The 26,337-nt window shown below is 37.6% G+C and overlaps 1 protein-coding gene across 3 annotated transcripts in view; it reads right to left on the bottom strand.

Moving 5' to 3' along the window:
• The window catches only part of KLF12 (KLF transcription factor 12), a gene marked incomplete at both ends in the record, with an annotated part of 307,076 nt that extends 280,948 nt beyond the window's left edge, over window positions 1–26,128 (bottom strand). For all 3 annotated transcript variants that reach the window (XM_079721703.1, XM_079721704.1, XM_079721705.1), the window contains one exon: window positions 26,096–26,128. In XM_079721703.1, the coding sequence (XP_079577829.1) occupies window positions 26,096–26,128 (33 nt within the window). The remainder of the gene's footprint in view (window positions 1–26,095) is intronic.
• Between the last annotated feature and the right edge of the window lie 209 nt (window positions 26,129–26,337).

Raw genomic sequence — 26,337 nt, 5'->3', positions numbered from 1 at the left:
TTAACTACTTTAGATCCAACATGACTGAACAAGTTGCTCTAAGAGTTCTGATTTCCTTGGATCAACATCACCGGGGATCTAAGCAGGCTTCCTCAAGCCACTTTGGACAGGTAGAGGAAGCTCATTAGTATTTATATGCTTCCAGGTTATAGACAGATGCTTCCAGGTTCCTTCTGGTCAACTTCTGCTGGTTCTAACATATGCCAACTGGCTACACAAAAGAGCATTCTAGTGCCACCAACTCCCCATAGACACACCCACTTCCACTCCCTGAGAGGTACCAGACTGTTGGACAACTTGGCTGCCAGCCTATAAAAATGTGGAAACACTGCAGAAACATTAGCCAATAAAGCACATACTGGCAGCTGAAGTGAATATTTAGGCTCTGAGATGTACCTAAATAAATCGTTTGTGTGTTCTAACAAATGTTTTATTTGGAAATCATTTCCCAGTACAGATGCTATCAAAAATACCCATTTTTAGTGGGTTAAATCAAGGGCTAGAAGTAGCAGAAGGGCAGGGAATGTTTTTTAAACAAAATTTCATAAGCTGCAGAAAAAATGTTAATGTCAACTGTGGGAGGGCGTCCATGAAAAACAAAAGAGTTGTTAGTGGTTTTCAAAGTTAAGTTTATACCAACTGCAAATGGTAAAAATTTATAAACATTAATATCACAAAATGAGAAAGTTACCAGAACTTGGCAAGGGATAAAAAACTGGGCTATTTTTTAAAATATGTAATATATCAATAAAAATAGATGCCAAAAAAAGATAAAATCAAGCAGGGAGTCAAGAAGTTAATAAGCATTATAAGTTAAACCATTCACTTGCCAGATCTTTTTAGTAAGCAATCAATTACAAACACATTTAAGGGTTCTTATACCGAAGTTAATAATTTGAGGGAGAGACATAATGCAATCCAAATACATACACTTCCTTAACAAAATAAAACTCTGGGACCAAAAGCTAGACAGAGGCTCTGATAAGCTGCCAGACTCCATAAAGACACAATAATATACCATAAGAGACCGGAGAACTATTGACCCCTGTTCTTAGGCAACACTGTGATGCATATATAATTTATCTGGGCTACAGCACCCTTTTCCAGGTTAGTTCACCTATATGATGATATGCTCCAAGACAGAACAAGTTATGAAACTGTAAACTATGAAGTTGATTCCTTTAAGGCCTCAGATTAAGAAACGCATGATGAATATTTCTCCTGAGACTCAAAACAAAGAAACTTCTTCTCATTAACAGTGGCTAAATAGGTTTCATCACCACCAATTTTCTAGATTTTGTGTATAACTACTGATGACATACGTTCGTGGTGGCAATATGAACTACAAATAAATACAGCTAATAGATTTTTTTTCCTAGCTGAACTGATAGGAGTTTTAAAAGTTTTTTTGTCTGTTTGCTAGTTTCCCACTCACAAATCAACTGGTTGCACAACTCCACTGGCCAAATCAATCATATTTTTTGGTACTATGCAATCAATCAATGTTTATTAAATCAAAGTTAATGGTACAAAAATACTTTCGGGAAAAGAATGATGCAAAGTTATGAGGCCAAAGAAAACTTTAAAATTCCGAAATCTTTACTCTGAGAAAAAGAAGAGAAAAAATTTTTAAATGCATGAGTACGTAAAATCACAGCAACCTGTTAAAGATAACATAATTATAGCTTGAGAGTTTATGACTGTTCTAACACTGAGTTTTGAGTAATCGGGATGAAGAAACACTGACAATAAATGAAACCTTCCCCATTAACCTGATACAGTTTCACTGTGAATGTACCTTTAAAGAAGTATGGACAGTCTTTAAAATAGTCTTCAAAGTTTGATTCCCTATAATTAATCCAATCAATAACATTATCAATACGATTGATTAGTAATCATCATTTAGAACACCATGGTGGTTCCTCAGTCACAGATAGTCAATCTTTATGACATATGACAAATAATTTCCTTACAGGCCATCTCAATAGAAGGGAGTATAACATCAATTGCATTTAAACGTAACTATAATAAACTGCACATGAAGCTTGACTTCCTTTTTTTTTTTTTTTTGGTAAACTGTATACATTTCAGTTTATTTTCTCATCTTGTATGACTCATATGGAATTCACAGTAACCACAGCTGCCGTGGAGCATCTTCAAACATAAATGAAACAAATAACTAGTAGATCGATAGGAGGTGACAGACTCCCAGCTGAAATCTCACCCTAGTGTGACCCACCACTGCCCTCCTGCACTCCAAAGACTTAATGAATCACCAGGAGCACACTGGAGATTGTGTTTTGCCCATGTGAGAATGGAGTTATGTCAGCACCAAAAAAGGATCATTCCCTTTCCTTGAGAGAAAGTTTCTACGAGGTGCCGGACATAATGATTTAATACAGCTTATGTACCTATTTTATAAATACTTCATTTTAAGTTGAAACACCAAGAATGACAGAAAACCAGGATGCCTAACGAGCTAATAATTTAAAATGATATGCACTTTAGAGTAAGTTGTTTCTATGTTGGCAACAGGAAATGGTGCAACAGCAATACATACAGGAGAAATGCAAAGCCCTTTCAGTATTTCTGAAGATGTTTTGCTCTAGAAAATGTATAAGATGACATTGTTATTTAAAGCTGATGATGTTCCTACAGGGCCCAAAGTAATCTTCAATACTTAAAATAATTACCCTGTGGAGAGATTTTTCAGCTCTTGAATAAATAATGATGTATGCAACAGGGCTCATACATGTAAACAGGAAAGCCACAGGATGAAACAAAACACCGCCACGCTCCCTAAAGACCAGCTCCGTGCCCCTTAGCTGAAAGGTGCAGAAATAGTTTGCATGCTTTCGTAAGGAAGTATTGTATCTGAGATCTCCTTTGAAGGGCATCATTGTACACGCATGGCCATCTGGGGAGAGAAGTCACAGAACATTCTGACACAGCTCACACTGCCAAGCCCTTCCCTTCTTTCATTCCCCACAATAAGGCCATCCCACTCCTCACCTGGAATTAGAGCAAAATGAAAGGGACAACTAATTCTCAATATGTAGCAACCAAGGGAAAACAGATAGGTCTCAACCACAGAAGGCAGGAAGGAAAGAAAGATTCACCAACAGTACATCTCAGCAAACAGACTATCTGCTTACATGACACGATGAAGCAAAACAGGAAATATGTAAACATATCATAGAATAAAGGAAGTAAAAAAGGAAAGAATGGGAGAGAAAGAGAGGAAAGGAAGGAGGGAAAAAGCCCTCGTTCCAAAAGAAAACACAACCTAAAACCAAAAGCTTCCCATTATAGCAAGATTTTTTTAAAGGATTATCAGTGAAGAGGGGATCAAAGATGAAATGATGAAATAATAGAAATTAAAAAGATGCTGCAGATGGGCTTCCTTGGTGGCGCAGTGGTTGAGAGTCCACCTGCCGATGCAGGGGACACAGGTTCGTGCCCTGGTCCGGGAAGATCCCACATGCCGCAGAACAGCTGGGCCCGTGAGCCATGGCCGCTGAGCCTGCGCGTCCGGAGCCTGTGCCCCGCAACGGGAGAGGCCACCACAGTGAGAGGCCCGCGTACCGCAAAAAGAAAAAAAGAAAAAAAGATGTTGTAGAGCCATCAAAACAAACAGAAGATCAAAAATGTATCAATTCAGTACTAATAAAATAAAAACAGCAAGGGAATGAGGCGACATGGCTAGAAATCAGAAGATATGGCTAAAAACTGAATTATTGATTTTTTTAAAAAGGACTTAATTCCAGAGAATACAGAGGAGAAAGACAAATACATTTCTTTTTAATGGAGAAAAGATAAGAAGCATGAAAAACAAACTGAAAACTGCTGACTCTGTAGAAAAGAACCCAAAAACTAGCTAGAGAAATATTTCAAGTAATGATAGTATGAATTTTCCATAATATGAAGGAAGAACAGATTGCAATAACAGTTAAAAATTGATACAGAATGATCCAAAAGAGTTATATCCTTGAGTCACTGAACTTCAAGATAAAGAAAAAACGTTCTGGGCTTCCCTGGTGGCGCAGTGGTTGGGAGTCTGCCTGCCAATGCAGGGGACACAGGTTCGTGCCCCGGTCCGGGAGGATCCCACATGCCGCAGAGCAGCTGGGCCCGTGAGCCATGGCCGCTGAGCCTGTGCTCCACGGCGGGAGAGGCCACAACAGTGAGAGGCCCACGTACCGCAAAACAAAACAAAACAAAACAAAACAAAACAAAAAAAACGTTATGTAGGTGTTCAGGCAGAAAAGAGCAATTCACCCCCATGGCGTGGTGAGGAGGTCAGACTAGCCTCACTGTTCTATAGGAGGAACGCTCAATGCCGGAAGACAAAGAAGCCATGTCTACAGATTTCTTAGTAGGACCCCAAAATTTTACAACAAAGCAAAATATCCTTTGAATATAAAAGAAACAGATATTGAAACATGCAAGAAGTCAGGGAACACAGCATCCATGAGTCCTTCATAAAATAAACTATTCAATAGTAGAATCTAGCCAAACAAGTTATTAACAGACACTATGGCAAAAGGATTACTTCGGCGCTCAAGTTTTATAAAGTTCTGAGGGAAAGTATGATCCAATTCTTTCATTAAATCAATCTGACCTTAGGGTATAAAAGCAGCTGTTTAATGTGCTCAAACATAAACTATCTTAGGGAATGCAGGGTGTTATGATATTTTCTTAAAATTACTTGACAATGAAATCGAGTCGACCAAGAGATAAATTAAAAGAAACAACTCAGGATGAAAAAGCCATGGAAAAGGACCAGGATGAACATCAAACTAATTTAACTGATTTAAATCTTTTGCTGCTTAACTAGTTGATGAACTTTTAAGAACACAGTACAGGTGTCCTACTTTTCCAGAGGCTCAGGTAGAGAGCTCTACACAGTCAATAAAGTTTGCTAATTGTTCAACTGATTCAGGAAAAGGCAATCTTGACACTTAAGAACTGAATTTTCAACTGCAACATTATCACTCTATACTCATTAAAAATATTAATTATTCCATTAATAAAACAAGTGTTTTCATCCAAAAATCTAAAATTCCAATCACCTACATATCTATTATGTAATTCAAAAGTATACTTGTAACTCTAGAAGTCCTAATAAAAATGTATACAGAAAGTTTGGAAAGACAAAAGTTTATCCCACTTATTCACCCTCAGTTTTTTGTTACTATTTGAGACCTGCCAACACAGTATGTCTAAAATTACCTTTCATCATTTCAACCACTTTTTTTTTCCTCTAAAACTAGAGTTTAATAATTAATGCATGCTTACTTATATAACATAATGAGTGAAATCAGATGAGTGAATTCAGTGTTCATAAATTTCCTTAAATACAACCTGAGTATTTCTTTTAAAAAAGAAACAGATTTTCAAAAAGCATCTCAAAAGAACTTCAATTAATCACGTCAAGGGGAAATACATTAAGAATAAAAAACACCTACAAACTGTTAACTGTGACCTCATGGTTAATCAAATAAATAAGAGACAGACATTTTTACAAGGCACACTAATGGAATTCATTCAAACACCTTGAACTATACTCTAACATTATAATGCATTAGATATTTTATAAAATGGCCCCAACTGACCTGTCTGTTCTGTCCTAAACTAAATTATTCTTTGGTTTCTAAAGTTATGCTCTTTTTTTCTCCCTCTGTGTGATTGCTTGTATAACCCCTTCTGGTTGAATCATTCTCTTTCACAATTATTCAATATTAGCCATCATACTTCAATGATCATCTCACTTGAAGACTTTTCTGTTCTCCTAACAGCAACTACCCCATTTAAAATCCCATCAACGGTTTATATCTTCTTACTGCATTTCATCATATTATTACATTATACCCTTCTGTACTTGTTTTATATCAATTCTCTCCATGCTGACCCGCCCACTTTTCTCTTCTCTTTCCATAAACATTACTTGGCTGATCTCGTTCACTCCAACCGCTTCAAGTGCCATCAATATATCACTGACTTCCTAAGTTCCTAGCCCAGAACTCTCTCCTGAGCAACACCCCAAATATATACCCACTGGAAAATCCCTTTGGATTTCTCCCAGGACATTCCAATCTCAAAAGTTTAAAAGATCTCATCATGTTTTGCAAACCTGATCCTCCCAGTAGCACCATCCACCCAGTGACCCAAGCCCCATCTTGCGACCATTTCTGACTTCCTTCATTTCTTCAACAACACATACACTGAATAACTAAATCTATCACTTTATCTCCTAAATATCCTCCAAATCTATCCAGTTTTCTCCACCTCCACAGCCAAGCCTAAAGCCAGGTCAAGAAGACAGTATCATCATCAGTCCTTTATCTGGTGGTCCACCCTTACTTCCCAACCCAATCCTTTTTATATATACTCGAGTTCACTAAAATGCAAAGCTGGTCATGTCGATTTCTTTCCTAAACCTCTTCACAAGCTCCTCACTGTTTTCACAATAAATACCAAACTTTTAAGTTATAAGGCACTAACATAATTTGAGTCCTCCTTCCCTCAAACAGGTACTATATCCCTTGGAACTCTACTCTCAAATCCTAATGATTTTTTTTTTTTTTTTGCGGTACACGGGCCTCTCACTGTTGTGGCCTCTCCCGTTGCGGAGCACGGGCTCTGGATGAGCAGGCTCAGTGGCCATGGCTCATGGGCCCAGCCGCTCCGCAGCATGTGGGATCTTCCCGGACCGGGGCATGAACCCGTGTCCCCTGCATCGGCAGGTGGACTCTCAACCACTGTGCCACCAGGGAAGCCCCCTTTTTTTTTTTTTTTTAACAGTTCCTCAACTTTGTCATAATCTCCTTCTCGCCTACGTTCTTTCTCCAAAGTTCTTAAATTTTCTCTGGTGTGTCCCTACCCATCTTTAGGTCTCTTTTAGTCTAAGCTTCATTTTCATCTGAAAATCTTCACCATACTCACTGGACCATATGGAGGTGGGTGTCCCTGCCACGTGCTGTCACAGAACCAAACACTTCTCTCACCAAAGCTCCTCCCACATGGTGTTGATACATGACTCTGTGCTGATCTGCATTTACTACTAAACTCAGCATGGACACACACTATACTCACCGTATTTACCGCTGCAAGCCCAGAAAAACTGGCACTGTGCCTGGCACACACTGAGTCATCAAAAAAAAGTTAAGGAATTAATAAATAGGACTAGACAGAAAGCTCTTTCATAGCATCCCCATACACGAATAGGCTTATTTTTATTCTTTCTAAAGCATCAAGTATGAAAATTATTCTTCAGAGACCCTCAACATTTTTTTGTAAAATAAATGGAACATGTATAAAAATGAATTGAAGGAGCACACTACTACTTTGAAATCGATAAATAATTTCAAGGAATGAGTTGCTCAAGGTAGAAACTGAAGCTTCATCATTCATACATTCTCTTTCACATCACCCTTGACATCCATCACCAACATCTCTCAATTAATTCTCCCTCTGAATCATATACATTCTCTTTATCTCCATCTCAGGGGCTAAGACTCCAAGCCAAGCCACCACCATCTCATGCTGCCCTATAATAGCCCAACTCCAGGTTTTTGCAACCTTCCAATGACTTTTCCATACAGAAGTCCATGCCATTTTCTCAGAACTCTTTTTTTTTTTTTTGCTGTACGCGGGCCTCTCACTGCTGTGGCCTCTCCCGTTGCGGAGCACAGGCTCTGGACGCGCAGGCTCAGCGGCCATGGCTCACGGGCCCAGCCGCTCCGCGGCATGTGGCATCTTCCCCGACTGGGGCACGAACCCGTGTCCCCTGCATCGGCAGGCAGACTCTCAACCACTGTGCCACCAGGGAAGCCCTTCTCAGAACTCTTGACCATATGAACCTCCTGCTTGCAATCTTTCAAAGACTCTGACTGCATTTAAAGTGAAATGGAATAATGTCCTCACAATGCTGAAAGACAGTAATAACTAAGTAGCTGGAATATGTAAATTCAGACAAAAGAAGCATACAGACAAAATGCATTATGAAAGGAAAGGGCTAAGTAATGAGACACAGGATGTATTTCCTAAGAGTATTATAAAATTCTAAATGACTATGCCTCTATTAGCATAATTCAAAATATACACAGCCAAAATTTATAGAAATAACAAGAAACTAAAAGAGTCATGATTTTTAACCCATTCTTTCAGTCATGGATAGATTAGCCAAGAAATGGAGATTATAACCCATTCTTTCAGTCATGGATAGATTAGCCAAGCAAAAATCAGTAAGGCTACAAAGATTTTGAGCAAAATAATTAAAAAGCTTTATCTACTGGACAAATATAAAATGATATACATAACAATAAGAGAACATACATTCTCTCAAATCCAAAGCATTTACAAAAATTGTCCTTGAAGTAGGCCATATAGTAATACTATAAATAATTAATATCAAGCAGACAACATGCTATAAATACAACGTAGTGAAGCTAATGTTTGGTAATTTAAAATGAACTAAAAGTACATTTGGAAATTAAAACTTCTACAGAGGGTCCCCAACTTACAATGGTTCAACTTGCGAGTTTTCAACTTTATGAATGGTGTGAAAGCAATATGCATTCTCTAGAAACCGTACTCTGAATTCTGAATTGTGACCTTTTCCCAGGTTAGTGATATGCAGTATGATCCTCTGGTGATGCTGGGTCGTGGCAGCCATCACAGCTGCCAGTCAACCACATACACAGGAGGGTAAACAATTAACACACAAGCTTTCTGTACCCAGACAACCATTCTGTTTTTCACTTTCAGTAACAGTATTCAATAAATTACATGAGACATTCGACACTTTATTATAAAACAGAATTTGTGTTAGATGATTTTACCCAACTCGGGCACGTTTGTGCCCAGGTGGGTAAAACGTTAAGTGTTCTGGGCACGTTTAAGGTAGGCTAGGCTAAGTTATGATGTTTGGTTAGTTAGGTATTGATATATTAAGTGCATTTTTGACTTAGGGTATTTTTTTTTTCTTTTTTGGCCATGCCACTTGGCTTGTGGGACCTTAGTTCCCTGACGAGGGATCAAACCCGGGCCCCCTCAGTGGAAGCACAGAGTCCTAATCACTGGACCACCAGGGAATTCCCGAGGATATTTTCAACTTATTATGGGTTTATCAGGACATAATCTCATCATAAGTCAAAGAAGATCTGTAAATAACTCAAGACTCTCAGAAAAGAATTATAGTGGAATACAGAAAATAAATGTCTAAATGATATAGAAAATACTTCATATCAAAACTCATGAAATACAGTTAATGCCGTGTTTAGAGAGAAATTCTATACTGAAATCCTTAGAGTATAAAGTTAAAAATTAATTAGTTCAGTAACTAAATTTATCAGACAACGACTATGAGAAGAAACTCAAGAGAAAATTAAAGACAAATAAAAACTAAGAATACATATAAAACAAAAATACAATAGAAGGAAACAGCAACAAAAGGAGCTCTTTGAAAAGACTATAAAATTGACAAATCCCTGGTAAGACTTACCAAAGGAAATAAAAAGAGAAGTAAAAAACAAAAATAATCATTTTGAAACAAATAAAATGAAAAGAGAGACATAAGTACAGATACAGCAAGATTAAAGATATAATTAATGGACAACTGTAAACATCCTTGCTATGGGCTGAATTGTGTCCCCCATAAATTTCTTATGTTGAAGTCCCAGTATCTCAGAAAGTGACTGTATTTGGAGATAGAGCCTTTATAGAGGTAGTTAAGGTAAAATGAGGTCAGATGGGTAGGTTTTAATCCAATATGATCGGTACACAGAGGAAAGACCATGTGAAGGCACAGGGAGAAGAAAGCCATCTATGAGCAAAGGAAAAAGGCCTCAGAAAAAATCTACTCCATCAACACCTTATCTAGAACTTCTAGCCTCCAGAATGTAAGAAAATAAATTTCTGTTGTTTAAGCCATCCAGTCTATGGTCCTTTGGAATGGCAGTTCTGGCAAACTAATAAAATCTTTATGCCAATAAATTTGAAAACTTAAAATAAATGAACAACTTTATAGAATACACAACTTACCAAAACTGACTGAAGAAGAAACTGAAAACCTATATAGTCTTATTACTACTAATGGAAATGAATTTCAAGTTCAAATTTTACCCTCAAAGAAAACTCTAGTCCCAAATAGCTTTACAAGTGAGTTCTACCAAATACGTAAAGATAAGATTATTCTAGTTATTCACATGATCTCAAAGAATAGAGAAAAAAGATTCTAACATTGAAACCAAACCCAGTCAGAATATTATAAGAAAAGAAAACTACAGGCCAATCTCACTTAGTAAAGTAGATACAAACATCCTATATAAAATTATCATGAAAAAGTGCATAGAAAAACACTAATTACATAATAAATATATATTCAGCCAAATCAAAAATTAAAGCAATATTATAAAAGTGAAAAGACGGTCCACAATCTTGGAGAAAATATTTTCAACATATTTAATTAGCCCTGAATATCTACTTCAAGGTGAGAAAAAAATTGACTACCATTCAATAGAAAAATAGGCAAAAACACATGAAAAGGAAATCCACAGATGAAACTAAATAACCAGTAAACATATAAACCATTAGTAATAGAAAAGTGCAATTAAGGCCGCAAGGAAACACTGTTTAACACACACCTGACTGACAAAACTCTAAATGTCAGCAGAAACGAAGAGTCAGTAAGGATGTGGAGAAATGGAACCAACAAACAGTGCTATTTAAGTGTTGCAACAATATGGGAAAACAACTGGGCATTATCTAGTAGAGTTGAAAATGTGCATACTCTACAATCCAGCAATTCTACCCCTAGAGATATACTCCAGAGAAACCCTTCTACTTGTGCACCAGGACACATTTAAGTGACTGTACACAGCAGTATTGTTTAAAATAGCAAAAAAGCTAGAAAGGATAAAAATGTCTATTGCTGAAGAATGGATAAATTACAGTATGGTCATATAATATAGTTCTATTCAGTTGTGGAAATGAATAATTTTACCTACATGTATCAATGTGGAAGAATATCAAAGCACAAAATTTGAGTAAGAAAAGCAAGTTACAAAGGAAAAGAGTACAGCACTACTCATCTGATGTCCCAAGACAAGTAAAAGTAAACAATACATAGTTCCTGAATACATACTTATATATGATGACAAGCATTATAAAAAGCAAGGAAAATACAATAAAAAAATGCAGGATAATGCTCATGCCTGGGACTAAAAGGGGTCTTTAAAAATATTGGAAACATTCTATTTCTTAAGTTGGGTTTCTCTTTATCATTATGTCTTATAACTTATATATACATCCATCACATATATCTTTTACATCTACCAAAAACTTAATAACTTCAAGAAAGCATCTACCCCTACTCTTTCAACTAGAAACACATTGTTTAAATTGATTAAATAAGAATTTTCAAAGTTATTGATTCTGAAATAAAATGACTGTTAGCTAGAATTTGCTTTGTTAAGACTACATAGTCATCACACAACACAAGCAATTATTTTAAGAATCAAAATTTAATTTGCAACACCAAAGCATAAGAAGAAGAGTATCCTCAGAACACTCAACTTACCAAACTAAAAAAAAAAAAAAAAAAAAAAAAAAAAAAGCATATTATCCATTAAAAAAAAATCATGCTGCTAGATGCATTAATATAAAATTTGGGGGCTATCACAGATGCATAGACTAACAATCATAAATATTTAGTATAGGAAAGTACCCTCTTCATATTTGTTATTTTATTTAACCATAGTCTGAGCAGTAAATTCAGAATATTTTTGCCATGTCATCAGCATAGTTGTGTAGGGTAACGGTTTAGGAAAATCCTGCCTTGCCATTTTCCACATAGTTAGCTCCTGTAAACGAGACCTTTTCCCTCAACCACTTTTCCACTTACTGGAAAAGTCAACCTTAATAAATTTTCAGTGTTTCAGGTTTTGTGTGACCCATTTGCCAACTTTTCAGGGCCTCATCTTTGTCTCTCTTCCATTACACATGATCACATGATGACATTCTTTAACACTTTTTTCAAAGAAGGAAAAAGTGAGAGATCAGACTCATTTTCTTTCTCATTCTCTTTCTTTTTTCCTCATTCATCCTCCATCCATCTGTTTATTCAAACGTCCATTAAAAAGATATCCATCCATTTTGCTTTAAAATCAAAAATAGACAAAAGTTAAACCTGCTTGCTTAAACTGGGTTTTAAAAATCTGTGAACTACAAGTAACCACGTTCCCTTTATGCCTTCCTTTCTCCCAAACCTACCCCTCTATACTGGGCTATGTAACCTTGAGCAAGTTGCTTCATTTTTATTGATTTTTTCCTCCTATTTACATTAATCCACTTGAATGAGATATTTCTTATAGAAACATCCAACTCCAAATTTCTACATTTCTAAGATCTATGTTTGAAATTTTCAACATTGCTTGAGAAGAAAAATCTAGAAAACAGCTATTCTTTTTTTAATTTATTTTTTAATTTTTAAAATTTTTATATAATTTTAAAGGTTACTTTCCATTTACAGTTATAAAATATTGACTATATTCCTCATGTTGTAAGTACATCCTTGGGCCTATCTTACATCCAATCGTTTGTACCTCCCACTCCCCCATCCCTGTACTGCCCCCCCTGACCACTGGTAAGCACTAATTTATTCTCTGCATCTGTGAGTCTGGAAAGAAGCTGCTCTTGAGGGCAGCAATAACATCATCCCTTTGAAGCACAGACCCTGCAGCCTGAACTACTGAACAAGACTGAGCCAACATAAAAAGAATAACAATTCGCTAACCCACTGGTCCCATTTAGTCTCCCCTCTCACCCGGTCAACATATTTCAACATGGAAAGAGCAACTAACGTTACCAGCAGTTTCTGCTGCGGCTTTAGTAGTATCTGTTTCACAGTTAGAGGCAAAGTAAGATGGAGACTTAATTTCTCATTCAAAAAGCACTAGAGACTTCTCCACTGTAATTAAATTCTTACATTACAACAATGTATATTGTTTCTGGCAGAACAAAAAATAAATGCTGTTGCATAATTGATTAGAACCGGGGAAGAGACCTCAATTCATACTGGGTTGCAACACAGAAATCTCTTGGCCTTTTCTCTCTTTGCCGCCCCTTGATTATTTACACCAAGCTGGCCAGAAGTGGGCTGGGAAATTGCCAAACTGCATGCCCGCGCCACCTCTGAATATCTGATAACTCAGTTTTCTTCAAACTCTATGAGGAGAATTAAGAAGTGAGGTGGGGGGCTTCCCTGGTGGTGCAGTGGTTGAGAGTCCACCTGCCGATGCAGGGGACATAGGTTCGTGCCCCGGTCCGGGAGGATCCCACATGCCACAGAATGGCTGGGCCCATGAGCCATGGCCGCTGAGCCTGTGCATCCGGAGCCTGTGCTCCGCAACAGGAGAGGCCACAACAGTGAGAGGCCCGCGTACCGCAAAAAAAAAAAAAAAAAAAAAAAAGAAGTGAGGTGGGGATACAATGATTACCTAGTTAGACGAGCAAGCATTTCAGATGCATAAATGTCCTAGAGTAGAACCAGAAGACATTATAAATGGAAATCATTTAGTTGCTTAAAACAATAAATTCTGCTTACTCTCCTCTACCTGTAATCACTCAGCCTCTCCTCCTCCCACATAAATATCATCACAAGTAGCGCCCCCACAATTATTTCTCTACTGGGGCCTTTCTAAATGGCACTTTTAGAAATGATGTACAAATAAATGTTACGAAACAAAGATTAAATGTATGCCGCTCTACTAACTGCAGTGCAACCTTACACAAGTCCCTCAGGATCTCAGAGAATGATAAAGGTTGTCACGGATGGAAATAACATATCTAGCCAGAAGCCAGACACCCACCTATTTCCATCATTTTCTCCTTTTTAGAATGAGCATATTCTGGAGGAGAGAAGAGTTTACAAGCATAAATAAGATACTCTGTCCTTCATATCTATAGGTTGGCAACATTCATCTCCATGAGAAGTAGTCACCACTGGAAAGAACTGAGTCCACAAAGGGAATAACCAGGTAAAGTGTTTCAATTCATGTGATCCTGGTGTTTAAGGACTGTGAATTCGATCTGCAATTCAATTTAAAAGTAATGGAGTAATTAAATTTAAAAAGTAATTAAAACTCAGAAAAATCTAGCAAGCATTACCCATAAACTAGAATCAATCAACCTCTCTTTTTCCACACACACACACACACACACAAACGTAAATGTAAAAATATAAACTGGTATATTCTACCAGTATCTGAACTTTTTTTTTTTTTAGCAACCTAATTGTTCTTACTCTCTATCTGATTAGAATGCTATTTCTGAATTTACTCTAAATCACAAATCAGAGTCAAGTCCTTTCTGGGGTTACGCATGGAATTCTGGGAACTGAAGGCAGGTTACCTTCAAAAGCTTTTCTTCTTCTTCCCCTCGAACCCAGTAAAGGGCTAATACCCTCTCCCTGTCTACCTTCACCCACCTCTCCAAATGCTCTCCTTTACCTCTGTTCCAGGAAGGCCCATCATACAGGATTACCTGTATCACCGGGGCTCAACACTGACCTCCGGGAAACCAACCTCCCAGCACAGGAGAGTCGACTTGTGAGATAACGAGCCACTTGCCCTTCCAGCCTGTTGCACAGGCCTCACCTTTCTTGGTGCCAGCATGCTCCTACTTCGGCAGGCCCGCTGGTGTTGCCCTTTGCCCTCTAACACCCGCCCCCCCAATCCTCCCCTCCAGTATTAGCGCCTCCTGTCCGGAACCCAGTGTGAATTAACACACGCCTCCTCGTTAGCTGCTCTACAGCGATCCTGTTCAGTTACAGCCTGTCACCCTCACCTCTAACGTTTGCTGGCCCTGGCATCATTCATTCTTACTCTGGATATAATCTCTCAATCTCATTCTTGCTCATAATTTTACTCTGAACTTTACTAGCTGGATAAGCCCCTAACATCCAGATGACCCACCTATTTCCACCATGCATAAAATCAGAATCTCCCCTCTTCTCATGCTATGTTTGATCTTCCTATGCTCTCAAAGCTCCCCATGGCCACATGGCCCTGGCCTGAGCCTGACCGTTCTACTACATTATAGACGGACAGTCAAAATCCAGGGTGCAGAGTGATCTCAGCTACTACTGGCACCAAAAACTAGTCAAGTACCACATGAGGCCACAAACGATCCTGCTGTTCCTCAAGAGATGAGCAGAGCTCAAAAACAGTGAAGCCAGGCAGGTGGTTGTCCAGAGCAGGTGAGACTTCTCTGTGTGGGACATCATCTCCACTGCAAGCCTGGGTCGCAAAGGCAGTGCTTCTGGTCCTCAGACAGGAATGGAAGGATCAAGGAAAGAGGGCATGGATCAGAAAAGGTATGACGGGGCTTCCCTGGTGGCGCAGTGGTTGAGAGTCTGCCTGCCGATGCAGGGGACAGGGTTCGTGTCCCGGTCCGGGAAGATCCCACATGCCGCGGAGCGGCTGGGCCCATGAACCATGGCCGCTGAGCCTGCGCGTCCGGAGCCTGCGCTCCGCAACGGGAGAGGCCACAGCAGTGAGAGGCCTGCGTACCGCCAAAAAAAAAAAAAAAAAAAAAAAGAAAGAAAAGGTATGACATACAATACTCAGGTGGAGGGAAGACTCTAGCAGGAAAATGGGGAGAATAGGCAACGTGGGACTCAGTGCTCAGTATGAACTGTCACAGCTCAGCTGAGCTCCATCTGCATTGCCCAGCACTGTCTTCCCTGCAGGGTTCCACAGCTCCTGGGTTATAAGGGACACCGTGGTGAGACTCAGAAGGCAGAAGTGCAGCAGCCCTCATGTTCTCACCACACTCAGATCAACGCAGGGCTCAGGGACAGGTGCAGCCCATGCCCGCTGTCACTCTGTGCTTGCACACCATGCTGGCTCAGGCGTGGAACGAGCCCACAAAATCTCCATCAGCTTCTCTGACTCTCACACGAGATACTTCTGACTCAGAGAAGGCGCCAGCTTCCCCTGCCGTTCGCAGCATCCTCGAGGTTGGAGGCTGGTGAGCAGTGAGGCGTCTGTGTGGACTCAGCTCACCCTCACGGCTTCCGTTCATCCCTGCTCTCCAGCACCTCCTGTCACCCTCTCTTCCTGACTGCATGCCCTGCTGACTTCAGGCCTAGCACCCAAAATACAGAAGCAACAACCACACCAAACTTGCCTAACTAGCTCCTAAAATCGGATGAGGTCAAATCCTGATACTAAATTCCATATTCTCTACCACTCCCATGGTTCTGTTCCTCTGAGCCAACCCTAGCTCCAGGAAGAAAAGCATGTTGAATATGAATAACCAACTGATTCTTAAATTGGAATATTTGTGAGTCTTACTTCCATTAGGCCTTAAGGTATACTAAGGACTAAACTATAAGATAAAGAATCATACTCATTGTTGAGTCAATAATTATTCATGATTTTATTAAACAAAAGTCTCTTTGGAGAACAGTAAGAGATTAATTCTCAGCTAACATCAACTGGAGAGAGGGGAAAGAGGTTACATTATTTTTTTTTAATGCACAGATGTTGATAATAACAAAATTAACCAGATAGATATTATATTTCAACAAATGCTTTTAATCATCAATCACTACGTTGCTTTAATACTCTGATGTTCTCATTAAATCAAAACTGGTTAACTAAAATGGTTATGTTTAAAAGATGCTCATATCATTTTTATGATCACTCCTGAAAACTTCTAGTAAAACACATTATATAAACTACTTTGGTAATGTACTCTAAATAGGATGACATAAAGCTTAGCTGAAGATCCACTATAATCAAAGGGCCAGAGAATGAAAATGAGAGAGAGAGAGAGAGAGAGAGAATACAAAAGTACACCAGAGCATGTGAGACAGAGAGAGAGAGAGACATAAAAGGGGAGAGAGACAGAGGAGGAAGCAAAGAGAAAATCATTTGGACACATAAACGAGCCTCAACAGATTTTAGCTGAAATATTTAATGGTATCACTGAATATTACATTTATCCTTAACTCCAAAAGGAAAATCTGCAGGGCACTTTTGTGCCCAAGAGAAAGAAAATATACTTTTGTGTTTACTTAGAATTTTTTTTTGAACAAAAAAATTGTGACTTTAACTCCTATTTCTTCCAGAAAATGTGACACCATCATTCAAGGCCCAGGTCAAAGGTCACTTCACAAGTGAAGCCATCACCAGCTCCCTAGGTTTCATTACATATATTGTAGCACTAATCATATCAAATAGTAGTAACTCATTTGCCTGTCCGTGAGATGATGAAGCCTTGAAAACAGGGTCTAAATATAATTTGGCTTTGGAGGCCTGTGTCTAACAAATAACATACTCTAAGTATATGATTACTAGATTCAATCAGACTACAGCATAGGTGTGATGATTAATTGAATGTATCAACTTGACTGGGCCACAGGGTGCCCACGTTAAACATTATTTCTGAGTGTGCCTGGGAGGGTGTTTCTAGATGAGATTGGCATTTGAATCAGTGGACTCAGGAAAGCAGATGGCCGTCCCCAGTGTGGGTGGCCATCGTCAAATCTGTTGAGGGTCTGAATAGAACAAAAAGTGGAGAAAGGGAGGATGAGTCCTTTCTTAGCTGCTAAAGCTGGGACACTGGACTTCTCCTGGCCTTGGATTCACACCACCGGCTCCCCTGGTTCTCAGGCCTTTGGACTTGGACTGGAACTACACCACTGGATTTCCCAGGTCTCCAGCTTACAGATGGCAGATCATGGGACTTCTCAGTCTCCATAATCACATGAGCCAACTTTTACAATAAATTACATATATTATATATATATGTATATATACACACACATATATATGTGTGTATGCATATATATATATCCTATTAGTTCTGTTTCTCTGGAGAACCCTGCCTAATACAAAATAAGCTGTCAACATTCTGTGAGGGAAATGAATAGCATGTGTACCAACCACTAGAGTATCTCCAGTGAGTGCAAGGATTTTATTTCCTCCAAGAGAAAGCCAGAGGTATCTATTTCTTATCAATACAGAGCAACAACTTAGAAGTCCCTAGTCAGATCCTGCAACTGGAAGCTGACATATTAAGTCAGAGACCCGGTACCCCCTGGTATGCAGGTATGTTCCAGCAGTACCCTCAGTCCAAGGAAACAATATAGATACAATTACTGGCCTGAACAGCAAATTTTCCTAAAGCCAAATGGACATAATTAACATGACTTAAAATAATGAAATGGCCATCTCAACGAGCACTCAGTAACTACCAGACAATATGTGAATGCTTCAGCATTTTACTCACTTAACTTTCATGACAACTGTATGGACGAGACATTACCATCATCATCATCATCATCATCCACATAGCACTGGTGTGACAATGAGCTACAGAAGCAGGTGAAGCCCTGGCAGAGCTGGGATTGAAAGCCAGGAGGCCTGCACATAGAGCCAAGCTCTTAAACACGTCAGCAAGTTCAACAGTCTCCATGGGTCCCTTATATGTACCTAAAATACTACCTATTAAAAATGGTGATGTTAAGGCATTTTTATACCCTTCCTTTAAAACTCACTGACAACTTTTAAAGCCAATTTAGAAAAAAAAAAAAAAAAAAAAAAAACAGAGAAAAACTCCATCTTAAGTGAAAGTAAAAACAGTCAGAAACTCAGACTGCCAATCAAAACATACTCATCAAAGACTGTGAAATCTCAGAGTCCTCGGGGAGCGGATACATACCTCCTCAGACCTGGAGCAATTTCCTAAAAGTGAAAATCACAGCGATGAAAGGCCTATCCAGTGAAAGCAGAGAAAGTGGTGCTAAGAGAGCAAACACACAGATGCAGCATTTTCTAGAGTCTAGCTCCATCATCCAGGGGGTCACTGAAGTGCCAGAAGTACAGAGCCTTTGTCTCCAGAGGCTCTGCTGTACAAGGGCAATTGAGGAAGGACTCTGGAAGTAACACCCTTATTTAGAGTATCTGAAATAAGAAACGCAAGACAAAGATTTGGACTCATCTAGCACATGCCCAAAACTGTTGGTGCCCCTGTCCACAATACTACCTGCCATACTGGAAACTACCGGCCCCATTCAAAGATGGGTAAAAACCAGAGAGAGGCCACAAGGGAACTGTGCATGAAAGCAGCAAATATTAAAAGCCAGAGAGAAAGGTAAGCAAGAGGCCAGTGAAGAACAAACACCACAGGAAGAATTACCCAAGGAAACAGAAGAAGAATTTGGATAAATAGCACCACTTCACAGACTCAAAAATAATAATAGTTCAAACAAAAGGGTCTTGCTTTAAAAGAAAATAATATTCAGGAAAGTACAGGGCTCAAATGATAAAATACAGGATATGTGAAACAGATGAAAGTAAGTAGACAGAGTTATGAAATACTACAGAGATGATAATTAACTCCAGGAACTAAAAAGTAACAAAGAATTTGACTGAAAAGATAGTAAGAAAAAATGTTGAATGGGAAAGCACAGTTAAGTGAAATAAAAACGTTAAAGGTGAAGACCACAGATACAAAAAACCAAGGAGAAACATTATACCTATCTTCAGGGTTACTAAACAAGAGAACAAATAGAAAAGACACCTTAAATATAATATTTAAATCTGAAGACATAAAAACAGAGTCTACTTCTCAGAGTTGAATGGCAGGATCCAAGAAAAACTGATACAGAATGATAAAAACCAAGAAGCAAAATTGATGAAGTTACTGAACTTCTAGCTTACTAAAAATAGTCCATGGACATCTGAACAAAAAGCAAGACAAGAACAAGTGCAAAGACCAGTTTGCTTCAGCCTTCACAGTGACACCAAATACCAGATGACAGTAAAGTAGTGTTTCCATATTTCTGAGAAAAATAAGAATACTAATTGGCTTTGATAATTACAGTGAACAATCAGAAAATAAATGTTAGTAACCTAAGTTTTAAGAAGATAGTAAAACAAGAAGAGGGAAAAGAGTTAGAAATGTCATTAATTTACCCATCTTTCAATAGCAACAAGTCAAAAGATGTTGTTTGAAGTTAAATTCAGTCATTAAAAAAACCCACAGAATTATCAGAACTCAAAGTTTTTTATTTTCTTTTTCTCTTAACTCTCAAATGATAACATCACTTTGGTGAAAGGACGTTAACTTGAAAATAATAAATTCCTTTGGTTTAAACTAGCTTCTATTTCTTCCATTACATCAGAAGCAAACAAAAATAACTATATTAGAAATACAAAGTATAAATATGATCCTATTTTTGTAAAACCATCCCTCTTTACTTGTATATACGTACACAGAGATGCTGCAAATAATGCTCACCAAATGCTAATAGGCGTGATACAGGGAGGTGATGGGACTTTGCATGCATTAATGTTTTAAAATGAGCAATACATCATCTTTTCAAAGAATAAAGCCATTATTCTACTTCAATAACTGCATAATCTTTCTCAAATCCCTGTATATCATTTTGTTCTTGTATCCCAGGTCTAAGAAATCAGACACCCAAGGGTGATGGGACTTGACCGAAGAATGACCTCATGCAGGACTATATTTTAATAAATATGCTATACACCTACTAGTTTGGATCATTATCAAATCTACTGATTAGGCTCAATAAAAGGAATAACTTTTAATATAACTAGATATGCCTGGAAACAGGATGAACTGCCACATGCAGTAGGAAATTCCAAGGAGTACTCAAGACATAGCGCTAAAGTAACCAACCAACTCTTATGGAAAGACAGCCATGTACCAAGCACAGATTAGAATCAGTGACCTTTGTGGGCACTTCCAATTCTGAAAATACTTGACTTTGTGATGTGACGTCATACAACAAAGTCATGAATCTCTGTCTTATGCTGTATAAATAATAGTAGCAAGCATGACCCATACTTTTAGAACTCTACAGCTCTGAATTACTTTCATAAATATGTCATGTTTTCTTTCACCCCATAACAACTCTTGAAATAGGTAGGACAGGTGTTATTAGTTCCACTTGGCACTTGAGAAAATTAAAATTCAGAAAGAAGTCACTTGTTCAAGATCATACAGGCAGAGAATTGCAGAGCGAAGACTTGACTTTTTGTGATTCCATGTTTACTGCCCAGGCAGCTACTCTACATAAATGTACAGTGGCCTAGCGCTGACAATATATTTCACTTACATCAACTGGGGCTTTCTCAACAACTATGCCTACTTACCTCAAAATGGAGGAAAGGCTGGATTGTTGCTATTACAGTCTTTCTACCTTGTGTGAAGAAAGAGCCTTGAAACTTCATGGAAAAGAAATTTAAAGTAACCACCCTATATATGCCCATTGCTATGAAGCAAGCTTTTTCTCTGTAGGGAATTAAAGCTTTCCCAGAAAGGCCTGCTATTGTCCTCTTGCTTTCCAAATCCAAAAAAGGAAAACTTACCCACTGTTAACGCTGAATGGTTTAAGCAGCTGTTCATCAGAGGTAGTCACAGAGCAAAAGTTTGAACATGAACTCTGATAAGCTGGACTAATGTATATGCATGCATATGTTTTGGACACCTGCTCTAAACCAGCTGTTGAGAGCACTTGGGAAACATACTGAAATGGCTGGAAAACAATGGAGCAAAGCCAGGTTTGTGGAGTCAGGTCCACAAACATTCACGATGAGAGCAACTGCTAAAATATGGTAAAGAGCACACAGACAAGGTTTTAGGCCGATATATGTGAATAGAAAATAATGGATAACTGGAATCTTTTTAGAATTTATTTAATGTTATTTAATGGCAAATGGTAAAGTGACAAATTCAAGTGCAATGAAATGGAGTAAAAGAAAGAACTTAAAAACTGAGTAAAGAACTTAATGTGAATACATACACACACATATATTTGGATATAAATATATTTATATATTGTATTTATATATTATTGATTAATTGATTGACTGACTGGTTGAAAGAGGAGATGAAGATAGCACCTGAAAATAAGACTATTGATATGGTCACAAAAGAAATTTTACAAATGCTATTTAGGCTGTTTAAATATTAGAACAGAAGCAGGAAGGCATAGCATGATATTCTGTGGCTCTTGGCAAGATTTTATCACCGCTGGCAAACTGGAAATGTACAAAATAGTTTTAAGAGCCATATTCAAACCCCTTTTCAATTATGTAGACAGTGGCAATGTTGCATCCACTGCTGACATTTTAAAAATGTCATCTTAAAACTGACCTTGGGAATATACATGAAATATAGAAAAGATAAATTTCCAAACTACAATTTTCTCTCTGAATCAGACCTTATTAAAACTAACAACACCTGATTCAAGCAGGTTTAAAAACAAGGATCAATGTACTCTTTGTTCTAAGGCATCTATAACTGAAAACACAGATTGAGAAATATAAGGAACAGCAAGAAGAAAAACATAATTCATTGGGACAAACGCATTAAGTGAAATACTCACTGCTCCTTCCTCTATAAAGACTTCTGAACTCATGAATTATGAGCTATGAGGCATGATCATTTAGAATGAATCACACATAATATATTACACTTAATCAAGATAATATTTTCAGTATACCCTCAGGGTAAGTATTAACACAAAGATTCTCTTTGCGATAATCTTCAGTTGTCATAAAATTAGTTACAGAGCAATGACACTGTCAAAATGTATAAACTTACAAAGCTGACACTGATCCATTCAAACATAAAAATTTAATTACAAATGAAGAAAAACATAAATATAAGATCAACATCATACATAAGACAAGGGATAAGTACTTTCTGCATGATAATGAATGAAGGTTTCCATGTTTACGCAGCGATGAGTCGGGAAAATTTGAATTTACTACATTTGCCCTCTTTGTCTTAAGGAGTATAGAAAATTGTTTAGCGTTACATTATACATGAAATTATCAATGGTTTGCTGGAGCTAGCTCATCTCCAGCTCATGAGAGCCAATTGTGAAATTTTAAGGAATCTTGCAAGCTCTTTGTTAAACCATTGAAACCAGCCATAGTGGGAATATTTACACCATGGGAAGTGACAAACATTACAGATCAGGCCTCCCCACCCCATGCCCTAGAGCCAGTTTACTAGCACACCATTAATCCATATACAAATAAGTACACAGTACAATTAATTCTCACAAAGTAAATGCACCCATATAGGTAATACTGAGATCATAAAAAAGAACATTACCCAGAAATCTACCTTATATCATCTCTGAACCAAAACTCCCTCTAGAGGGCTAAAAACTTTCCAGAAACAAATACTACAAAGGATAAATTTTATCAAGGAAAAAAGGAAGGCTTTTTTTTTTTAAGATGCCACATACATGTAAAATCATACAGTATTTGCCTTTGTCTTTATTTCACTTAGTATAATGCCTTCAAGGTCCATCCACGTTGTCACAAATGGTAGGAGTTCCTCATTTTTTATGACTGAATAATACTCCACTGTGTATATATACCACATCTTATTTATCTTTTCATCTGTTGACAGACAGGTTGTTTCCATGTCTTGGCTACTATAAATAATGCTGCAATGATCATGGGGGTACAGGTATCTCTTCAAGTTAGTGTTTTCATTACCTTTGGATATACTCCCAGAAGTGGAACTGCTGGATCATATGGTAGTTCTGTTTTTAATTTTTTGAGGATCTTCCATAATGTTTTCCATAGTGGCTGCACCTATTTACAATCCCACCAACCAGTGCACAAGGATTCCCTTTTCTCCACATCCATGTCAGCATTATCTCTTATCTTTTTAATTGTGGCCATTCTAACAAGCATGAGGTGATATGTCATTTCTCTGATGACTAGTGATACTGAGCATCTTTTTATGTTCCTGGCCTTGTCTATTCAGACTTAGGACCATTATTTTATTCAGTTATTTGGGGGGTTCTGCTATTGAGTAGTACGGGCACCTTCTATTTGGGGATATTAACCCCTTATCAGATACACAGTTTGCAAATATTTTTTTCCCATTCTGTAGGTTGTCTTTTCATTTTGTTGATGGTGTTCTTTGCTGTGAAGAAACTTTTTAGCTTGATGTAGTCCCACTTGTTTATTTTTTATTTTGTTGCTTATACTTTAGGTGTCATATCCAAAACATCATTACCAAGACCTATGTCAAGAGCTTTGTTCCTGTACTTTCTTGTAGTAGTTTCATGGTATCAGGTCTTACATTTAAGTCTTTAATCTATGTTGACTTAAGTTTTGTAAGTGGTGTAAGATATGGGTCCAATTTCATTCTTTCATACATGTATATCCAGTTATCCCAGTACGATTTATTGAAGAGACTGCCTTTTCTCCATTGAGTATTCTTGGCTCCCTTGTCAAATATTAGTTGACCATATATGTTTGGGTTTATTTCTGGGCTCTCGATTCTGTTCCATTGGTCTATTTGTTGGTTTTTTTTTCTACCAGTACCATACTGTTTTGATGACTGTAACTTTATAGTATAGCTTGAAATCAGAAAGTGTGATGCGACATCTCCCATTTTTTGTTTCTCAGGATTTCTTTGGCTATTCAAGGTCGTTTGTGGTTCCATATAAATTTTAGAAATGTTTTTTCCTACTTCTGTAAAATACATAATTGGAATCTTGATATGGATTGCACTGAATCTATAGATGGCTTTCAGTCATATTAACATTTTAACAATATTAATTCTTCCAATCCATGAACATGAGGTACCTCTCTATTTATTTGTGTTTTCTTCAATTTCTTTCATTAATGACCTATAGTTTTCAGCATAGAGATCTCCTAAAATTTATTCCTTTTCATCTCCTTAAATTTATTCCTAAGTATTTTACTGTGTTTAATGCTATTGTAAATTGAATCAATTTATTCCTTTTTCAGAAACTTTGTTGTTAGCATATAGAAACGCTACTGATTTTTGTTATGTTGATTTTGTATCTTGCAACTTTACTGAATTCATTAATCATATCTATCAGTTTTTTTGGTTGAGTCTTTAAAATTTTCTATATATAAAATCATGCCATCTGCAAATAAAGACAATTTTACATCTTCCTCTGCAATTCTGATAACTTTTCTTTTTCTTACATGATTGCTCTAGCTAGGACTTCCAGTACTATGTTGAATAGAAGTGGTGAGAGTGGACACTCGTCTTGTTCTCGAGCTTAGAGGAAAAGCTTTCGTACTTCCACCATTGAGTATATTAGCTATGGGCTTGTCACATATGGCCTTTATTATGTTGAGATATGTTCCTTCTAGGCCTAACTTGTTAAGACTTTTTATCATGAATGGATGCTGATTGGAAGAAGGCAATTTCAAGTGAAAGATATAATCTGGAAAATCATTTGTAAGTATCTGTGAAGGTGGGCTGGCAGAAAAAGACATGATGTACATTTATTTGAAGGTAGCAGGAGCAATGAGGGAAGGAAAATATGAAACTGTATGTGCTGTGCAGCTACATAAAGAGTTATGAGGCACATGCCTCTGTACTAGACTTTATGAAACAGAAATGGTTTAACTTAGTATTAATTTATGATGTTTATATTATGACCAGTATGAAGTACACAAAAAGTTTAAATAAATACTACAAAGTGATAGCCAGCACTTCATTACTGCTGAAATTCCCAGGATTTTTTTACCCTCTAATTTACACCAGTATTTGTCTGTGAAAAACCAAAGTTAAAAGCCTTTCATAATCATCCTATGCCGTTGATGAAAGCCAAGACTGCAGGTGCAAAGAGAACAGCATTGACAGCAATCATATGCCATAGAGCACTAGGATTAGGATTATGCTTGTGGTAGGAACTGATATATTTTAAACAAAATCTGGCTCTTTTTTTTTGGTCCCAGTGATCAGTTGTATCAAGTGGTTTTCCATTTTTTAATTATCATCTGAAAGTTAATTCTTAAATCAGCTTCAGTTCCGGAAACTGATGACAGCTAGACCTGCACAAAGAAGTGTTGCCTCTTTATAATTTTTTTTATATTTAAGGGTTTAAAAACAAAAATTACACTTTATAAATAGATGAATGTCTCTAACCATTGACCTCTGTCTCACAGTTAGACAAAGAAGTGCTCTAATGAGAATAACTGCCCAAAATTAATGTTCAAAATAGGACTGCCACTGCAATTATACAGTTTGACTAACCAACCTTTATTGTTTTCCTCTTCATATGGATATTCATTCATCCATTTGTTTCCAGAGTCACATTGATCCTGCAAGAAAAGCACACACACAAAAAACAAATAATTAGAACCAATAAGGGGTTAATATCCAAAATATATAAACAGCTCATACAACTCAACATCAAAAAATAACCCAATTAAAAAATGGGCAGAAGATCTGAACAGACATTTTTCCTAAGAGGACATGAAGATGGCCAACAGGCACATG

The sequence above is a fragment of the Hyperoodon ampullatus genome (genome assembly GCF_949752795.1).
Source record: "Hyperoodon ampullatus genome assembly, chromosome: 16".
Taxonomy (NCBI): domain Eukaryota; kingdom Metazoa; phylum Chordata; class Mammalia; order Artiodactyla; family Ziphiidae; genus Hyperoodon; species Hyperoodon ampullatus.
This window is presented reverse-complemented; position numbering and strand designations above follow the sequence as displayed.